The 21,468-nt window shown below is 37.5% G+C and overlaps 1 protein-coding gene across 1 annotated transcript; it reads left to right on the forward strand.

Moving 5' to 3' along the window:
- Positions 1-217: 217 nt before the first annotated feature.
- Positions 218-3,197, forward strand: LOC110875624 (2-isopropylmalate synthase A-like). The gene is made up of 8 exons (XM_022123826.1): positions 218-262; positions 1,458-1,645; positions 1,695-1,749; positions 2,319-2,477; positions 2,552-2,686; positions 2,788-2,793; positions 2,875-3,063; positions 3,183-3,197. Exons 1-8 carry the CDS (start codon positions 218-220, stop codon positions 3,195-3,197), a joined length of 792 nt encoding a protein of 263 aa, XP_021979518.1.
- Positions 3,198-21,468: the final 18,271 nt, after the last annotated feature.

Below are 21,468 nucleotides of genomic sequence, written 5' to 3' on the forward strand. Positions count from 1 at the left end.
GTTTAAGTGAGATTATTGAGTTTAATTTTAGGTTAATATTAGAAATGCGAGTATAATTTATATTTGTTAGTTATATACATCATTACACAAGGATTAATTAGGGTTTACTGTCAATTTAATGTTTTATAAACTCTTATTTCGAACTATATGAGTATATGTTCAGTTTTGTGGTGAATTGATAGGCTAAAAATCAATTTAAACAGATTCTGGTTAATCGATGGCCGCTTCAACCTCCACTCCTCCGCTCACAACGCAAATTTTGGTTAATTGATTACTCCGATCACGATGCGGATTGATGAAACAATGGTTAACCGGGCAGGGTTAACTCACTGGTCTCGAAAAGAAGGGTTAATCCCTTCCTCTCGAGGATCGCTGGCTGGATCACCGGTGGGTTGATCTCCTGCACAAGGAAACAAACCGTGACTCGTAACAAGGAGGATGGGGTGGGGGGTGCTCCTTGTTACCACTCTCCGGCGTGAGAATCAGTAATCTGCTTGGGAAGCAAAGTATGATAGTAGTAGTAGTGAGAGAGTTGTGAAGAGATACCTCAAACCTGGTTTGGGGTTGGTATTTATAGCCGAGGATTGAAGGAGGAAAATGATGGACAGACTGACTACGTGTTGCACCTTTGCAGGTGTGTCAGGCTTGTCGGGTGTGGAGGTTACGCCACGTCAGTCTGTTGGTTACGTAGTCCTGACAGGTTACTGCCATTGGTGCCACTTGCACTGTGGTGTCAGTCCCACTTGTTGAGCGCACAGGATGCGGTGCGAGCCGCATCGCTGCCTGATCTGATGTTACCGCGTCTCTTGCTTGTGATCAAGAAATACGCGAGATGCGGTGCTAGCCGCATCGTCGTCCGTGGAGACCTTTGCCTGCATCCCTTGTCGTGACGAAAATGCCCATATGATGCGGTGCCAGCCGCATCGTTATGTTTATCTACTTCTACGCATAAGGTAAGGCTTCTAATCCTCTGACCGATTGGATTCGAAGGATGTGACCGCATGGGTGCGGTTCATTACTGGTGGCGGTTTGTTTGATAGGGGTGATGGTCGATTTAGGACCATACCCCTTCACGGATTCTGGTTAATTGATCGCAGATTTTGGTACAACGAAGATGCGCTATATGTTGCACGATTTGTGTACTATCATGCTATGCTTCTTCTTTTCTTTTTTCTCAAACGTATTATACCGTTGCATGATTTGTGTTTAAATATTTATCTGAATACTTATTGAAACTCTAAATTATTGTTAATTTAGCTGAAGGTAGAGATTAATCGTCACCTAACAACTAGAAAACCGCATTATAGGATTCATGCTAGTATCCGAGCAATAGCTCGTTTTGTTTCATGATATTCGAACTTAATTTTGTTTAAATATTACTTTCGTTTCCTAATTTCGTTTACATACATATGATTCTTAACATTTGACGTCTCGTTTACTTTTAATATTGTGTTTAGGTGGAAGAGTACAGTGGACTGCGGGTGCAGCCTCACAAGGCTATTGTCGGTGCTAATGCGTTTGCTAATGAAAGTGGAATCCATCAAGATGGAATGCTAAAGAAAAGAAATACATACGAATTCATGTCTCCTGAAGATATTGGACTTTTTAGATCTAGCGAATCTGGTCTTACACTTGGAAAACTTAGGTAATTAAAATTACAGTTTGTCTACTTTTTATTGTATTTTCTTTTGGAGTAAAATGCCATTTTCGTCTCTGAGGTTTGACCGCTTTTACGACTTTCGTCCAAAGGTTTGTTTTTCTACACTTGGATCCAAAAGGTTTGAAATCTTGTCATTTTCATCCAACTCATTAACCCCATCTTTTTAACGTTTAGTCATGGGTATTTTCATCTTTTTAGACATTTTTTTATGATGATTAAAACGTTTGGATGGGGAGAAAGTCAACAGAGGTGGATCTTTATTACTTATAGTGTTTTTATTCTAATAAAAATGTCTAAAAAGACGGAAATGCCCATCATTTAACGGAGAAAAATAGACGGAGTTAACGAGTCGGGTGAATATAGCAACATTTAAAACCTTTGTATCCAGATGCGGAAAACCAAACCTTTGAGTAATTGAAATATAGTAGTCATAAAAGTGGTCAAACCTCAGGGACGAAAATGGCATTTTACTCTTTCTTTTGAGTTATTGAAATATAGTAGTCTAACAATTTTCAAATATTATTGATTAGTGGACAGCATGCTTTGAAAACTGACACAATTTTCTTTTGAGGTAGAGTGTAGTTATGATTTCTGAACACATTGATCTCTAAATATGAAGAAACTAACACCTTTGTTGTTATGTATTTTGCATGTTTAGCTTGGTTATGACATTGATGGGAGGGAACTTAATGATGTCTTTTGGCAGTTTAAATCTGTTGCCGAAATGAAAAAGGTTATTACCGATGATGATTTAATAGCACTGGTATCCGATGAGGTTTTCCAGCCCACCGTTATTTGGAAGTTTGGAAATGTACAGGTACGTATACGGCCGCGTTTGCATACGTATCGTTTTTATTTTTAAAACGTGTTGAAACTAATTATAATCTACAGGTAACGTGCGGGACTTTAGGTCTTTCAACCGCAACAGTTAAGTTAATAGCAGATGATGGGACAGAACAAATCGCATGTTCTACTGGAACAGGACCAGTTGATGCAGCTTATAAGGTGGTTGATCTCGTTGTTAAGGTTTGATGTTTCAAATTATTATTGTCAAAATGAGCGGGTTGAGTCGGATCGGGTCAAAATTTCTAAGTTCTTTACATTTGATTCTAATATCTGTTTTACAGGCTCCTGTAAAACTCCTTGAGTACTCGATGTTGAGGTTACAGCTGGCATTGATGCAATAGCGAGCACCCGTGTTGTAATTTCTACAGAAGACGACCACACGACGACTCATGCATCTGGACACCCACGGCAACGCGCGGGCATTCCCACTAGTCCAAGATATAGCGAAAGAAAAAGAAGAAGAAAAAGAAAGGTTGAACGATATTATTGCGGGATTGGTGGTGGAGAAAGATAAGGCGGAGAAAAAGGCTATGAATGAAAGAATGACAAACATTGAAGTAATAAAAAGAGGCTAGGTTTCAAAACACATTATCATTGACTTAGGTTTCAAAACGTATAACAACTTTGTTTCGAATATGTATTTTGTTATGATAACTTTGGTATTTGATGTTTTAAGTGGAATGTTTTATAATTTTGAAAATTTGATAATATGTAAATTTTAAAACTGATATTATATGTAGTTTAAAATAGAAATTGGCTATGATTAATAAAAATTGCGAACGCAAAAACGGTCGCAATTTTTCAAAAGACAAGCAGTTACAAAACGGTCGCAATTTGTAAAAGGCATGCGGTCGGAATACGGTCGCATCAAGACCATCGCAACCAAAGTCCCACAAAACCAAGAGCAATCGCAATATTTGTGACCATTATTAAAGTCGCAAAACCTGGGTCGCAAAAGATAGCAGCAGTCGCAAGTTAGTCGGAGTAGAGAAATTGCGACGGGTGTTTTTCCGATCGCAGTTCCGGTCGGAAAACGGTCGCAACAGGCCAATTGCAACTGGTCTGCAACCAAAATTGCGTTCGGAAAAACCTAGTTTTCTAGTAGTGTGATAACAATTACAGTTGTGCTAAAGTTTTGGTTCTTTTCTGAATATTAATTTGCTAGAAATAGATAAGTTTTATTCCTCAAGAAACTGATAATAATTTCCTTACTTCTATTTGTGGAACTGAAAATTCAATAAGTAGGATACAAAAGAAACCAGCCGAAGATATGACGATGTCCAAGCAAGACCATCCACTGGTGAATCGATTTGAAGAATGCATAGATTCAAACTGAAATTAACGTTTTTGGATGAAGAAAGTTGTAAAAAGTACGGATAGAATGTTTAGGAAAAATTACGAAAATGGACATCCCGTGCTCCAAGGACGCATCCCGTGGCCACGTGTCCATTTTTTATTGGGTTTCGCTCTAAGGACGCATCCAGTTCTTGAAGGACGCATCTCGCGCATGATGCGCCGCTCCAAGGACGCAGGAGTGTGACAAATTTGAAAACAGGTTTGGTCAACCGACATTTTCGTAATTTTCCTTTTAATTTATAATGTCTACAAGAAAACTAGCTGGGAATTAACAATTGAATTGCAGTTGAAAGTAGCCTGAAACGGTTTCAAAATTTGCGACTGTCTTACGACCATTTTTAATGACTGTGCTGATTTTGTGAATTGCGACCAATAATGTAATTTTGGTCCTTTTTTCTAACAGTGAGCTTTGGTCAAGACAAAGTATGAGATCTTCCTTTCTTAATTAGTTGACAATAACTTGATAGACATCTATCCTTTTTTACCCAAATAAAAATCAGACAAATTAAGCAGGTAATAGTACAGAATAAAATAGTCAATGTAACTACATAGATAATTTACATGGTAGGTTGATTGATATAATCAACATAGTGTCATGTCAACACAATTCCATGTCTATGTTAAACTCGAGTCCGCCCAATGGTTTTTTCAAAGAAAAATTATATTAGAATGCTTTCAGCGTTATTAATCTCTAAAATATAATCTCTCGGTTTCACATACTGTCTTTAAAATGCGTACTTCATTGAATTACAGAATTTTGATTATCGTCATTTAGCAATATGCTATATATTGGTATTAAGTTAAATACACCGAATTAAATATATTTAATTATTATGTAGTATGATAATTGATAACTTATAAAATATATAAGATAAGCATAGTTAGCCACATAGGTGTCGAAGGAGAGGCAAAAGCTTAATGGTCACTCTATTTTAATCGAAAGCATCACAACCTTTTTGTGCTTGGCTGCTTCTTCTTTTCTGATTATTCGTGTTTAAAACCTTAATTTAACCATATTAGATAAATCAATAACAATTCCATTTTATAAAATAAATATATTTCCCATGTCAAATGGCAGAACGTACTGTTTGGAGAAGATATAAAAGAATATTTCCCAGGTCAAATAAAGGAAAAACAACTTATTTCCTTTATAAAAGTTATGGTTAGCTTAAGCATGATAATTTCAGGTTTCTTATAAAAAATGTGATATGTTACCTACGAGACCCGGTGTGCAATCAGGTTTTATTACTTTTCTAACTGGTCTCCTTAAAATATAGCTTGGTAAGATTCCGAATGTAAGATATACCTAATAAATAACTGGTTTCTTCATGTGTTATAATAGTTGTGTGCCAATTAATGCCGAGGACACATCCATGTCGGAGCCATGTCGGCCGAAATCCCAAATCTACTTGACCGACCAAACTCCGTGAAAACCCATGAGCTCCTTACATCAAGATGTAAGTTTGCTGAGATCATCCGAAGATGTTACTCTTGACCATTAGTCATGGGAAAAAAACTCTAAAACGACTGAATATCGTGTTATAACCATGACTTGCCCTATTCAGTGTTACAATGACTTAGTGTAAGGTTTAAAACTTACGTAGTAGCATTAATAAGTTTAATTGACCAACATCAATCCTCCCTTAGGAATGAAGATTTTCTGAAGTATAATCAAAGCTTGATCTAACACTAAGAGGATGTGTGAAACAAAAAGTGCAATGAAGTAACGTTTTGTAGACTACTTATTTTTTTATTTTTCTTTATTTATTAGTTTACTATAAAATAGTACACTAGGTGGTATTAAAAATATGTTATTTTGTTTATAAGATAATAATTATGAGACTTTTGAGCATACTTTTACAAAGATTATTATTGTATAATGATTGGTGCTTACATATATTGACTTTTTTGTTTCATATATTTACCTTTTCTTTGTCAATCAGAGGGAATGAAGATTGACTTTCGGGTCACTATATTAGGGTCAAAAAGGTGGTACCCATGTCAAAGGATTAAGTACATTTGCTATCGTAAGCAGGAAGTCATATCCAGGCAGCAACTCCATTCGAATTTGTTTGGATTCTCTTGGTCTTTATAATATAATTTTATATCTATCTCCCACAAATTTTCTAATTGTAGTTGCTTTCTTGTGTTTCCTATAGCTAAAGTTTTTAAAATATTTTATAAAAGTCAAAAGACGAGTAGTTGTGCTAACAATTATTCATAACTTGATTGTATACCGTGCATTATACGAATAATTGTGATGTGAAGACCATGAGCGCATGTGTATTTCAGTTTCAAGGGGTTAAGCCGAAAGTCACATGATTGGTTGCAGTGGTAGAACTTGATTAAAAGTTCAGAGAGGCGGAAAGTTATGGAACTAATTTATATATTATATAAATATTTACGCAAAAAGATTGGGGGACAATTCTGTATAATTTTAAAATTTTTGGACGAAAAATAGGAAATTTTACACTTCTAACCAAGACATTCGAGGGGGGCACCCCCCCCCCCCCACTTTACACAAAGCTACGCCTCTGCTTGGTTGTTGTTCGGATCAATTAGGTGATATGCTGTCTGGGCATAATAGCGTTAGTGGTAGGGCGAAGGGTGTCGCCCCAGATTTTCTCGTTATTCCGTGTGACATGTTAGGAAAACATCAGCTTTTTTTAGTTTTCTCCAGATCTCCTCAGATTGCGCGATGTCGTTCTAGATTTCCGCAGTTTTCCCCAAAATTTTAATATTTTATTTTAATTTGAACTTTTAATTATTTCAATAATTTTAAAATAAAAATTACACACTTCTAATGTCAAAAAAATATAAATAAATGCAAAATACATATTAGAACAAGCATCCTTAGAATTTGTCATGCCGAAACGTGTTTTGAAGTTATGGTCGCAGATATGTTTGTAGTCGACAAGAGACACTTGAATCACGTCATCTTCCGTTAGCTCACCCTCCCTATTTTACACATTGTTAGAAAACAATTGACATCTTGCACTTTTATGACGGATATCCCTGAAAAATTGATGAAGTTAATACATGTGGTTGGTCTCACCCATATGAAGACGAAACTATTGAAAAACCGCGTTCCAAAGTGAAGACGTTGCACTTGGAGGCGTTTCGTTTTGGGTTGTCACCGATGTAGTCATAGCAATCTCTTCTATCATTATTGCAATATGCAACAAAAGCCATGAATATAACGATAAACTTAAAGAGATAATTGAAACAATTGATTCCTTGCCTATCTCATTGATCAATATCCCTATAAATATTACAATTGGTTTCGCTATTTTGGTATACGTATATACAGATTATATAGTAAAATCATTGCCTAATATACATGCTATTATACCCCCGCAGTCGAAGCGGGAGGGGATCGGATGCTGAGACTGGATCTGAAATCTTCGAATAGAATCCGTGGTAGGCCCTTGGTAAAGATGTCGGCAATCTGGTATCTTGATGGAACGTGTAGAACCCGAACTTGACCCCGCTGAACCTGTTCGCGAACAAAATGTATATCGAGTTCTATGTGTTTGGTTCTCTGGTGTTGAACGGGATTACCTGACAAGTATATTGCACTGACATTGTCACAGTAAACGAGTGTAGCGCGAGATAATGGTAACTGAAGTTCAAGTAACAAGTTGCGTAGCCAGCAAATTTCAGCTACTACATTTGCCACACCACGGTATTCGGCCTCCGCGCTAGAACGAGAAACTGTAGACTGCCGTTTGGAGGACCACGAGATAAGGTTGTCGCCAAAATAAATGCAGTATCCACTGGTGGAGCGACGCGTGTCGGGGCAGCCGGCCCAGTCCGCATCCGTGTAAGAAACCAACGATGGATGTGAGGAGCCTGTGAGCATCAAGCCTAGAGACGCCGAACCTTTGACATACCGGATGATTCGTTTTAATGCATTCCAGTGATCAATCCGGGGTGCATGCATGTGCATGCAAATTTGCTGAACCGCATAGGTGATGTCAGGACGAGTGAATGTGAGATATTGTAGAGCACCTGCCAGGCTGCGATAAAGAGTAGGGTCGTGAAAAAGTTCACTATGTGTAGCACTGAGCTTCGAATTGGTGTCTACCGGGGTGGCTACCGGGTTGCAGGATTGCATTCCAACTCTAGCGATGATATCAGTAGCATAAGACTGCTGTGAAAGAAACATGTTGTTTGCCGTGCGGGAAACGGAGATGCCTAGAAAATAGCTGAGAGTACCCTAGTTTTTCATTGCGAATTCATGAGAAAGCCGAGACATTAGGCGCTGACGAAGCGCATCAGAGGATGTGACTAGTAGGATATCATCAACATAAAGAAGTAAGAAAGCTGTGTCACCGCCTTGATGAAATGTAAAGAGAGAAGCATCACAGCAACTGTGCTGAAACCCCATGGTGAGAACATGATCGGTGAACCTTTGGTACCACGCCCGAGGAACCTGTTTGAGCCCATATAAAGACTTCTTTAGAAGATAGACGTGATTAGGAAACTGTTTATTACGAAACCCCATAGATTGATACATATAAACCGTCTCATCTAAATTCCCGTGAAGAAACGCGTTGGTCACATCTAGTTGATGAACCGACCACCGTTTAGAGAGAGCAATGGACAAGACTGTACGAATGGTCGCGGGTTTGACGACTGGACTAAACGTCTCCCCGCAGTCCACACCAACCTGCTGAGACCTGCCGTCGCAAACTAATCGTGCTTTGTATCTCTCTAAAGACCCGTCTGATTTGAATTTATGCTTGTATAGCCACATACACCGAATAACATTCATATCCGCTGAACGAGGTACTAACTCCCAAGTTCCATTTCTAATAAGTGCATTGTACTCTATAGTCATGGCGGAGTACTATTCCGGTATATTAAGGGCATCCGAGGGATTTTTGGGAATAGGTTGAAGTGTTGTGGAGTCGGTGGTAATATGTAGGTTGAGTGGATGTTTTGGTTTAAAGATGCCGCTCATGGAGCGAGTTTGCATCGTTCGGGTTGGCTGGGTAGAAGGTGGTGGAATAGGTTGGGTCGGGCTGGTGAGTGACTGGGTTGGGGTTGGGCCGGAGGCAGCAGGGGTTGGCTGGGGTGTGGAGCGGTGGGTTAAAGGTTGGGTGGATGTGGTAGGTGGGCTGAGGTGGGGTATTGAACTGATGTGTGGGCTGGATGGAAGTGGGCCTGGTTGACCTTGGGAAGGGGGTGTGGGGGGATTAGTTGGGCCATGGTCTGGTGTAGTGGACTGGTGACCGGGCGGTGAGGGTGAGGATTGGGCTGAGGAGGTGGGACGTGAAGAGTGTGGGCTGGGTGTAGGAGTTTGCTGGGCCGAGGAGACGTGTGGGCACAAGTGAAAGGGGAATGGATCAGATAGGAAGTCGTAAGAAGGGGCCGGGCCAATTTGTTGGGCAAACGGGAATGTGGTTTCATCAAACGCGACGTGTCGCGAGATGAAAATTTGTTTGTAGGTCCAGACAACGGTACCCGCGGTGGGGTGCGGGATAGCCTAAAAACACACACGGTTGGGAACGATACTGGAGTTTGTGTATGGTGGTAGAAGGGGCGAGAGGGTAACAAAGGCACCCAAACACGCGGAGGTGGTCGTATGTTGGGGTGGTTCGATACAGTAATTCAGTAGGTGAAGCAGTTTGGGAGTGAGAGTTAGGTAAGATATTTAATAGATAGGTCGTGGTTTCGAGAGCATAATGCCATAAGTAGGTTGGTAAAGATGCTTGTGCGAGGAGGGTGCGAATCATATTATTTATTGTGCGGATCTTTCTTTCGGCTTTACCGTTTTGAGATGACGTGTATGGGCATGATAGCCGGTAAAGAATGCCGTTAGTGGTAAAAAAATTTTGGAACGAGGTGTTGACGTATTCACGCCCATTGTCGCATTGGAACGTTTTGATAATTCTTTCAAATTGGGTTTTAATGATGGAGGCAAACTTTTGAAAGGATGGAAAAACTTTAGATTTGTTAGAAATAGGATAAGTCCACAAAAAATTTGAATAATCATCTAAAAATAAAACATAATATTTATGGCCAGATGAGCTAATAATGAGGGATGTCCACACGTCGCTATGGATAATGTCAAAATGTTGAATAGTAGAATTATTGGAAGCAAAAAAGGCAACCGAATACTTTTACCAAAAATGCAAGACTGGCATACATTATTATGAAGTTTATTAAAATCAATAGAACTAGAAGTTTTTAAAGACTGTAAAGAGGAACGTCCAGGATGTCCTAGACGTTGATGCCAGACTTGAGCGGAGATAGCAGCAAGAGCAGTAGGTTGGGAGGTAGATGACCCGAGCACCAGAGGGTAAAGATCACCGCTGCTGTTGCATCTGAGGAGCGGCTTCTTGGTCTTGTAATCCTTCACAAGAGAACCAAAAAGGTCAAATTCGACAGAAACAGAATTATCCGTAGTAAATCGGCGAACGGATATTAGGTTTTTGACAATTTTGGGTGAGTATAGGACGTTTTTAAGTATAAAGGGTGGGAAGGGTTTGGGTAGGTATTTAGTGCCCTGTCCTAGTACCGGAATGGTATCGCCATTTCCTACAATTATATTTTGAGACACGCACGAATTAGAAAAAGAATGGTAGTCACCTGATTCATGAGAGGCATTGGATGTTGCTCATGTATCCATATACTGAGTAGGGTCTGGTTGCTGTAGGGACATGGTATACATGGCCTGTTCGATGTCCGTCGAACTGTATGCGATGTGGGCTTGAGTGGGGCGGGGGCCTAGAAGTCCTGAACCTGGAGTGTTGTTGTTTATATTGGGCTTGTTGGTAGACGGGTAGGGGCAAGGTGGTGCGGCACAGTAGGGTTATTGAGGTGGGCCGTAGGGTGGTAGATATGGGCCATAACTGGAGTTAGGCATCCACGGGTGGTAGAATTGACTGGGCCAGTTTTGCATTGGACGCCCTCGGCAATAGGATCCACGACCCCGACCACGTCTGCCTGACCGTCCACGGCCCCTGCCGCCGGTTCGGTCATCATGTCTATTCGGTTCGGATGGACCCGAGCGCTGGGCAGTGGCTGTGAGAGTCGAACCGTCTGTTTTGGAGGCATGTAGGGCTTGTTCAGCTTTGCGACTTTCAACCTGAATAATCTTGGAACGGGCGGCATAGAAGGACGGCAATGGTTCCTGTTGTTGCAAAATAGTTGCGATGCCGTCGTATTCTTCATTCAAGTCGGCGATCAATTGAAGCACAAGCCGATCATCATCCACCACCGGAGCATTAACATTCGCGAGTTGATCGGCCAAGATTTTGAGTTCTTGGCATTATGCGGATACATTCGGGCAGCCGTCAAGGCGGGTATTGGAGAATTTATGCATAAGATGAATCGCACGAGCACTTTTGTTGTCATGAAAAAGATTTTCAATGGCAACCCAAGCATCGTACGCAGTGGCAGTTTTGTTAATAATGGTGTGCAACAGGTCGTTTGAGATCGTACTGTATATCCATTGTAAAACAATGGCATCCAGACGCTCCCAATCGGCCGATGGTTTGGCGGTGTCGCTGGAAGAGGAGGTATGTTCAGGTTTACTGTTGATGTGATCGAACACAAGAAAAGCTTTGCAGGGGAGTTTAAAGAGGGTGGCCCAAGAATTGTATTGTCCGGATTCAATTTCAAGGGTTATAGGGATCAAGGTTTTGATATTGGAGACTGTTGTGGCAGGGTGAATTTTAGAATCACCTGCGGCTGGAGGGGTTGAGTCTGTGCCAGGCATGGTGGCGGCAGAAGCAATATTCGAGAAGAAGAGGTGGGCGTCCAAGGGTTAGAGAAAAGAAAAAGGGAGGATCTTTAGGATGATACCATGAAACAATTGATTCCTTGCCTATCTCATTGATCAAGATCCCTATAAATATTACAATTGGTTTCGCTATTTTGGTATACGTATATACAGATTATATAGTAAAATCATTGCCTAATATACATGCTATTAATAATCATCAAAAAACTCATGTTTAGGTATATTTCTACATTAAGAGATAATATATGTTAGATAATTTTGTTATGGCATCAATAGAGACGTATAACCGAACCCAAAATTGTTTCTTATAATAATTTTCTTTAAATTTTATGACTCATTCAAGTGAAAATTAGTGCACCTAATTTTGAAATCATATTGAAGATGTTAAAGTATTTTTCTATTTATATGTAGTCGATTTTCAGTAGGATTAAAAGTAAAATTGTGGTGAACAATTTTCACTTTTCAGCTTATAAAACGCATTGATCTTTCTTTGCCTTGTCAAAATTGACTCCTTGTGTTTCTAGAAGGTGAAAACGATGTGGTTTTGACTTTATTGTTAACGAAGAATATTTTATCTGTTAAACAAAAGTGTTTTATCCACATGAAACTTTTTATATTTTAAGTGTATGCATGTATGTATAGTATATACCATAGGAAAATGATGTGTCCATCGCTTTATGAGCATAGAAAGAAATTGTAAACTATTCAGATTTGATAAACTATTTCGCTGACATTAGTTGTATGAATTCTATTCAATATTTAATGATAATATCTATAAAATGTTAACTTGTTTTCGTCTGTGTTCTTATATCACGGGTATGATTCAAAGCGAAACAAATTTTGCACGCTTACGCATACTATGTATGTTTCTTTTTAACAAAATGGCATGTATGGTTTTGTTTTAGCAACAAATTAACATACTTCTAAATACTGTTATATCTGTACTTTATAAGATTTAACCGATTTACCTCTTGGATATAGTGAAGGCACCATACCACTACAACAAATGATAAAACATATCTCGGGAATTCTTAGTAGTAAACTAATTACGAAATAATTAGTGCCTTAAATGATTTAGTGAAAATGTCATTATATGTTCTCACACGTTACGAAATAATCTTTGCCCTACTCACACATTACGAAATAATCTTTGCCCTAAATAATTTAATAAAAAATCAATATAGATTTTCTTTTTTGTTAAAGAGTCAAGGGAAAGATCAATGCCATCCTAACAAATCCATTTGCTTTATGCATCCAATAGATTGACTTTATTCTGGAGTAAGTTTATCTTTGCCTTGGAGAAAAAAGAAAGTGGGCCACACTTTTTTCTTAAATATGAAGTAGTTTATAGTTTAGTATATTTCCCAATACTATAATTTTTAGGATAAATTACATTTTTCGTCCTTTATGTTTGTATCGGATTGCAATAGATAACTTTTAACTTTAATAATTAAAGTCACAATCCTTTATTTGTAAAACCCGTTACACCTTACATCAGTTAGAACTAACCATGTTAAAAAATTTTGTTAAATATAACATGTGCAAAGCACCCATGAGGGTATTTTTGTAATTTTACTCATATATACATTTAAAACAAAAACTAACTCTCTTCCTCTCTCTGCAACACACACACACACTCTCATTCTCAGCACACAAACTCTCTCTGCATCTTCTCTTTTTTGTTGAAAATTGAAGAATCTCATCACCACTCTCAACCTCTTCTCTCTCATCACCATTGGCGGTTTCTAAGGCACACTACCATGAACATCGTCTTCATCAAACCCACGCCAGAGACTATATTCAGTAGCTCCGACATCAATGCCGGAAGCCTACGCCTTGCAACTGACCTTTGGCCGGAGAAAAAAAGTCGGCAACGACAAACCCTAGGTATCATATCTTCCTTCAAATCTGGTCCGATCACATCATTATTCAATGATTCCGTCGTGTTTTTCGGCGGTGACCCATCCTTTTCCTCTGCATAACCGTCGGAACCACCGGCGGAACATGATCTACGACCTCTCTCATCGAATCCTTCTTCTGATTCTTTGATTTTTTCGGCTTTAGAGATTGATCTCTAAGTATATTTTAAAGGTTTTTTATTATGAATTTGCGTTCTAGTTGTTGCGTTTGAGTTTAGAACTTTAGTGTTACTATTATTGTTCATGATTTTGTGTTATAGCTTTTAGATGGAGATGGTGGTGTGGTGTGATGCATCTGATTTTGTGTTTTATTTATAAATTTATTTTAGATAAATGAGTAAAATTACAAAAATACAGTCAATTTAACTAAAATTTTCAACATGGTTAGTGCTAAAGGACGTAAAGTGTAACGGGATTTACAAATAAAGGATTGTGACTGTAATTATTGAAGTTAAAGGTCATCTATTGCAAATCGATACAAATATAAAGGACGAAAAACGTAATTTACCCAAATTTTTAATACGATTACACATAAAGTTTATAGTATTCAACACGTTTAGTGGTTTTTTTTTTTAAAGTTTGATTTTTTTACTTTTAACCCAAAACTATTTGATTCTATAGTTTTAATAAAAAAAAACTATTTGATTTTTTTACTTTTAACCCCAAAACTTTTCATCTTTACTTTTAACGTATAACTATTTTATTCTTGTACTTTTAACCCCAAGACTTTTCATTTTATGTAGTTTAACCTCACAACTTTTTTACTTTCAACTTTGTTTCTCTATACTTTCACTTTTCTTTTTACAGTCCGTTCAAAATTTTGCGAGTTAACACGGTGCAACGTGCGTGTGTGGTTTAACGTTTTTACGAATTTTTTCCAGTTTGACAGGTTCATCGTAACGTCGGGTCCTAGATCGACTTAGTTATTCTTTAATATGTTTTATGTTTCGGTTTAGTTTCTTCGCATTAACACGCCTCAACTTCAGTGTTGGTGGTCACAGACAGCAGTGTGGCATTGGTGTTCGCCCCGCCGCAACACGGAGTTGCTTAATACTAGTTAACTATGGTTTCTACTTAATCCATTAAAAAATATCCACAATGAGTGAATATCACTAAAGTTATATCTTGAAAATGGAACAAAAATTTATAAAATCTCATTTATTTACATGGTATGGTCTAGAAATGGTCGAAGGAGGAAAACATTTCCTCTATCCTAAAAGATAGAGAGATTACTCATGATGAACCCACATGTATCTTAACATGTAAAGTATGGCATCCAGATAACCCATATTGTGGCGTAGTGAAAGTCTCCAGAATTACTTTTTATTATTCACAAAACAATTACATTATATAGAATACATATCTCCTCATAATATGGAGATAAAATCTATCCTAATAATAGTAGATATATATGATACCAGATCCTTGATTTTCGCTGGGCTATTACCCCCTTCAATGGAACAGGCGGGGGACCAACTCGAAGCATAGAACAGAATTGATCAAATAAAGGTATTGGAAGGCTCTTGGTGAAGATATTCGCCACCTGGATATTGGATGGAACAAACTTGGCCTAAAAAAACCTAGAGGAGACTAACTCACACACAAAATGGTAATCAATATCAATATACTTGGCTCGCCTGTGAGAGAATAGATTTTGACTAAGAAAAACGGTGCTTTTGTTGTCACAGAGAAAGCTTTGGCCGGTCCATAAGTAATGCATGAAGAGCTCGAAGGAGATGTGTAAGCCAAATGATTTCAGCTGCAGTTCTAACCATAGCATGATATTCAAAGTAAAGTACAATTTCTGCTTTGGTTGTCTCTCGATCACATATTCAGTCCGTGAGTGTCAAAATCGACCATCCACGTCCCTATGGTTGTCGATTTCAATCAATAATATCCCCGTGTCAAAGGACCGTTAGTAGTCCGTCCAAATAGATAACAATGTGAATGGCAGTTTGGTCAATTCACCCAAAGCTGACCCTTTTACACCTTTTTTCCTCAATCTTCCCCAGTATGCATCGTTTTCCTCCATCTCTCCTTAAAACCCTCCCCTACCTTAAGAGCAGCTTCGGTCATCCCACAATAAAATAGGTCCGATCATCCAAAACATGAGGTAGTACACGATCATCTTGTTTACTTTCTACGTTACTGGTATGGCGTTGTGTTGATCGTAGTCAAAATCCTTGATTTCGTGATGCATGTTGTGTATAAATTCGGAAATGTGGTGTGTTTTACATGGCATTGTAGTTGGGATTAGGGTGCAGGTAACCCGCTATCAAATCAGGATGCAATAATGGGTCCTTTGGAGGATGGGAATGAGCTTCAGGTTGGAGCTCTATTTTCGTCATCGAGTATAAAGATGGTGGTGGTTGGTTGGTTGTTCATATGATGCGTAACTAATAGCTTAAGTGGAAAAGTTTAAATGGGTTATTTTGGCCTAATCATATTTTGGGTTTTTGACGTTAAAGATTAGGGTTACCCATGTTTTGGTATTTAACTATCAAGTATCCATGGTGATTAGGACGATATTTAACTGTCATGTAAGAATGGTTATATATAATTTTTGATGATGCTTATATTTAATAGTCATGTTTCGTTTAACTGTGTTTAATGTTTGCTTATGTTTTAACGTGACAACTGAATGGGTAGTTATAATGTGGATGATAATGTGGTTAGGATCGGTGGTAGACAATGTGGTTAATTAGGATAATAGTTACCTCATACATAATCATGTAGTATGTAGTATTATGCGTTTAAAGTCATGGATTTAGGCTAGTACGCACAATAGGAGTTAGGAAGTTTGATCAGGTAGGAACATGTAAAATGCCATAGTTAATTGTAAGATCTTATGTAGTATCATGCATATACAGTCATGGATCCAGGCTTTAGTATACACAATAGGATTTAGGAAGTTTAACGGAATAAATTTAGGATGTTTGGCCATGGAATGAATTAGATGGCATTAGCATATTCCTTTTGAAATGATTTGAATCTGAGATAACTAGATCTATTTGACCAGAAAACTAGTCAAACCTGTGATATTCAAGCCTGTAGTCAATTTCACAAGGATCATAGGATTTTCAAGCCATTAGGAAAATATGGTTATAAATAAGGAACATGTTTGGAACATATGATTAAGGATAAGGAACATGTCAAATTCCACAACTTAACTGCACAAATAAGAATCAATTGCAAAAGTATGTCACAATCGCATGTTCCTATTTTGACTAAACATGAGTCAATTTCAAAAATATGTTAGATGTTTATCAGGTCACTTTACTTCAAATTCGAATTGTAAAGGTCAAAAGCATTTTTAGTTATAACAGTCAACTTCAGTTCCTACCAAAAAAACATCAAACCCTGTTCAAACTATAAAAGTCAAACCTAGTTCAACTTATAAAAGTTAAAAAAAGTTGATAGTTTTTAACTCAACTGTAGTTCAATTCGTGTTACATGTGTTCATATGCAGTTGTTGTTGTTATTAAGATCATATTGTGTAACGCCCCAAAACTCAAATGTTTGTGTTCGCTATATGTTTCCATATGATATATCATGAACTAAATAAACTAGGTTATTTAACCTAGTTAAAATACTTAGTCAAAACAAGTAAAGAATGAATTTGGTGACAATTGTGATGGTGTGACAAACTAGAGGGACTAAACTTGGATAAACTGAGTCAAGTTTAGTTAAATTAGAAAGTTCAGTATCATGTAGGTGTGTTGGTGGTGTGTGTCGACACCCACAGGAGAGAAGGAAGGAAGAATGCTCAAGTTGATACAATTTGTCCAAATCAAAAGGGTAATTCAACTCAAATCTAATGCACCATGATCATCTAGACTTGCTATACATGAGGTAAGTTGTAGAATCCAATTTGGTGAAGTTGTATGAAATGGGTTGTGTTCAATCCGTGAATTTATGTGAAATTAGAATGATAATGAAGTAGAATCATCTCATGAAACATGAATCATGCTCGAATTTCTGATTATTTTGATGTTTTAATAAAAACCCACTTATGGAAGTAATGCCATGAAGATGATGATGTTGCATATGCTAGATAGAGTTTAGTTTCGATATGTATGAAGTTTGATGTTGTAGATTATTGTTAAATGAATCTGATTTAGAAGGAAAGTTATGAGAAATTAGTTGAAATTGATGAATGAAAGCAAGAAATGGATAGCAAAGCATGAATGGGTTGTACATTATGCTTAGAAAGTTGTATGCACACCAAGTGTTTGATGGAATGCTTAAGTGACAATTTTATGTGGAATTATATGCAAGTTGTGGGTAAATATGTTTAGAAAGTGATAATGATGTAATTATTAGCTAACTAATATGTGAAGTGTGTTTTAGATGGAGTTCATGTTGAAATTTGAATGGTTAGTAGGATATGGTAGAAGCATGCATTAGGAGTTTGTACTCTATTGAAGATACGGTATACCTTATGCGTTTAGTTGATTTTGTGGTAGGGATCAAGGGGTGAAAGTGGTGTCCTTGTATGGTATGTGGATTTCTAGTAAGGATAATGTCTGGTTCAAGGATAGTGTTAAATTAGTTAATCTTGAATGTTGTTTTTAATTGTGGAATTATGAGATGACTAGTATGGAAGGAATTGTTTATGTTGTGTGCATATATGATCTCATGGTAGTATGGGTGTTTTACTATGTGGGGAGGGAATGTATATGATGTCTGTTGTATAATCGACTATAATGATGCGAATGTATGGGATTAGATTGATAATTCATATGATAGACAGTTTACTTTCTGAAAGTCAACTGTGCATAAATAGCATAATAAGGCTTTTGTCACAAGTGTCATGTTAGAGAAATCATTAAGTACATGCTATATCAATATGTGCTATATATGACAACATGAAGAATTATGTGGAATGAAAAGATGCGACTTTTAGCATATACTTTGTGTTGTTGAATTTGACGAGAAAAGTTTAATGTAGGATATAAATGTGAAATGAATGCAATATTAGAATGTGCGTTTATACTAATGAAGTGGCAACCATGATGACATGAAAGTATAGGATCATGTCAAGATGGAGGAAAGCATGGAAGGCTAACAGAAAGGATAGGATGAAGCATGTACGAAACGGGCACTCGAGGTAAGTGATTCCGATTTCACTTCTTAGCTTGTTTAAATAAGGTAGCATTCTAGATAATTAAGCGTGATGTGAAGTCAAGTATGGATTTGGTTGAATGAAATCGATGACCTTCGTTAAGTAGTTTGAACGGGTAAAATGAGGTCTTGTTGTTATAACGGAATGAAGTATAAGAAATGGCTACGGTATCATAACCGGGTAATGGGTAGAATCGCACATAAGTACGCTAACCGGGAACGGGGACATGGATTAATAGTCAAAATACTTGGTTGTGAATGTTGACTAATGGGTAAACATTTTCGTGAATGGAACTTGGGCTAACAAAGTTTGATTTCGTATAATTAAAGAAAATGAATGAGTTTAACGCATACCGGGTATCGGGAGCGTAAGCCCCAAGTACGAAACTCCAGATAATGTAAAAGTATTAAGGTTATAATGTCCATGTAAAATTTGGGTTAAATCAAATGAGTCGTTTGATAAAAGCATGAACAGGTCGAATAATTCGTAAATGAATAATAAGCCGAAAACGTATAAGTTGAGAATTTCCTTAACCCGGATGTTGGATTCCAAGTTCACATGATAGAATGTTAATTTACGATCATGTAGGACAAAACGGGAGGTTAAACGGGTAAACGGTTTAAAAGTTATGCAAGTTTTAGTGTGTGCGAATGACGAAAACAACACAGCAGAAAAATGGCAAAACTAGAGGGCGTCACCGACGCCCCTATGGGCCGTCACCGACGCCTTGTGCATTTTCAGTTTTGTCCGACACCGTATTTTCCTGCCTACGGGGGTTTCTAGCTACGCGAAAAACTAAGAGGTGTCGCCGACACCCTGTAGGGCCATCGCCGACGCCCTCCCCATGTTTAAAATGCTGAAATTTGTTAACTAGGTTGTTTTGTGTACTGTAAGCTTCAGTATATTAACCGTGGTCTACGACGGGCCTCCCGAACATAATTTGGAATGTTTCCTTGATGTTTTTGGGTTATATAAATCCAAGTCTAAACACCATATATTTAATGTACGAGTGTGATAAGTGAATGCAAATAAGTTAATCAAGAATTGGATGTAAGTAAATATGTGTAGACATGATTATGTAAGCATGTAGGTATGTATGTAGGTAAGTAGATGTGTAGGTATGTAGGTGCGTATGATTGACGTGTGAATATGTATGCACGAAGTAGGATTTATCGCCTATGAAAAGAATGGGGCAGGTATGCATGTATACATGGTTTCAATACGTTTGAGTATGGACGTTACTAACGATGTGCTTGAGATTGGAATGTAATGCAGGAATGAGAACATCGGATTCTTGTGGAATTGAAGCCGAACTTTGAAGCCGAACTCGGAACAAGGGAATCCGAAAGGATAGTTGAATGTTATATGATTATTAATGGTATGAGATTATTGTTGTATGATGTTGTCAATGATTAATGGTTATGATGTCCACAGGTACTACACGGATTTCTTCTACCACTATCGAAGATAAGCGGGCGTAGATCTAGTCGAAGAGCAAGGATTGTACGGAACGAACGGTCACGTAGTTTGAAATATGTATTGCTTTGAAGCGTTAATTCAATGTGAATATTGTAAATCCCTTCGAGTAAATGTTTAACATTTTGTATTTCAGTCTTTAGGTAAGTAATGTGTCTAACATAGAAAGAACTTTTAAGGCTCGTATTTCCGCTGCGTCGTTTTTAAGATATTACGTGTTAGGTGTTACATATTGGTGGTTAATTGTTTGCTTTTGGTTGATAATTAGTAGATTAGGAAATAGGTTTGAATTTGGAGTGAATATATGAGTTATAACATCATGGACTCTTGTGGGGTTTATTTTGGTCTTTTCACAGGAATTTAAACGAGCATTGAACAACAAGGATGTTATTGATTGAAATCGACTTAAGAATTAAGAAATTACCAAAATTGTCCCTAAGGTTTGGGCATGTTTGCCATTTTCGTCCAAAATGACTTTTTTTGTACCAAATAGCCACCAACGTTTATAACTTCTTGTCATTTTCATCCAAATGACTAACTGGGTTAGAAACAACTGTTTGATGAGTTTTTTTATTTTGAAATTTCATAAGTACAGGGCCTAGGGCCTGAAATGTAATATCTTTTGATATTATCACACGAAATCGCAATATGTTTAAAGTACTAGGATAATCGGTTTTTTTTTTTTTTTTTTGGCTTTATTCTTGATTAATTATGTGCATTAAATAATACGTTCTTCACATAAATGTTATTTACTCTTTTTATCGATTCGTTTGCAAAACAATCGATTTGTCACACATCATTATTTCATTATTACTACTTTAAACAGTGGCACATCAGAACACTATCTTTTACAATCCATTTATTAAAACCCGTTATCAGATTTTAATTATGCAGTATGTCACTTCATTTTTTATGTGCAGAGATACTTTGTTATAACCAGACACCCGAAATTAGGTGGTATAGAGGCTACACTTGATTCAGAAGTTGATTACACCATAAAAGCCATATTAACCAAACCCGAAAACGAGAGCTCATGGAGATACCTTCGCGGTCTCTACAAAAACAACGTGCAGTCGTTTGTAACAAATCCTAAGATCTCAACACTTTGTCTGGACGTGTTAATTTCCAAAGTCTACCCCGTGTTTGCTTTTAGTTTACTGTTGGATCTTATCTCAAACGGTTTCAAACCAAACAAAGATCTAAAAAAATGCCATTGAAGCTGTAGTTCCAGAGTCAAACAGTGAAGATTCAGATATTGTAGCAACGATTTACGTGGTTTTAGAGATCATCGATCGAATAAGGGTAAATTATTGGGGGTGAGAAAGAACAACCT

The sequence above is a fragment of the Helianthus annuus genome, chromosome 9 (genome assembly GCF_002127325.2).
Source record: "Helianthus annuus cultivar XRQ/B chromosome 9, HanXRQr2.0-SUNRISE, whole genome shotgun sequence".
NCBI classification, from domain to species: Eukaryota; Viridiplantae; Streptophyta; class Magnoliopsida; order Asterales; family Asteraceae; genus Helianthus; species Helianthus annuus.

Excerpts from the sequence above, each read along its gene's own strand:
- LOC110875624 (XM_022123826.1), top strand. The coding sequence starts at position 218 with ATGGCCGCTTCAACCTCCACTCCTCCGCTCACAACGCAAATTTTG. Across the intron at positions 263-1,457 it reads CGCTCACAACGCAAATTTTG|GTGGAAGAGTACAGTGGACT; the intron begins GTTAATTGATTA and ends TATTGTGTTTAG. Across the intron at positions 2,478-2,551 it reads GGAAGTTTGGAAATGTACAG|GTAACGTGCGGGACTTTAGG; the intron begins GTACGTATACGG and ends TATAATCTACAG.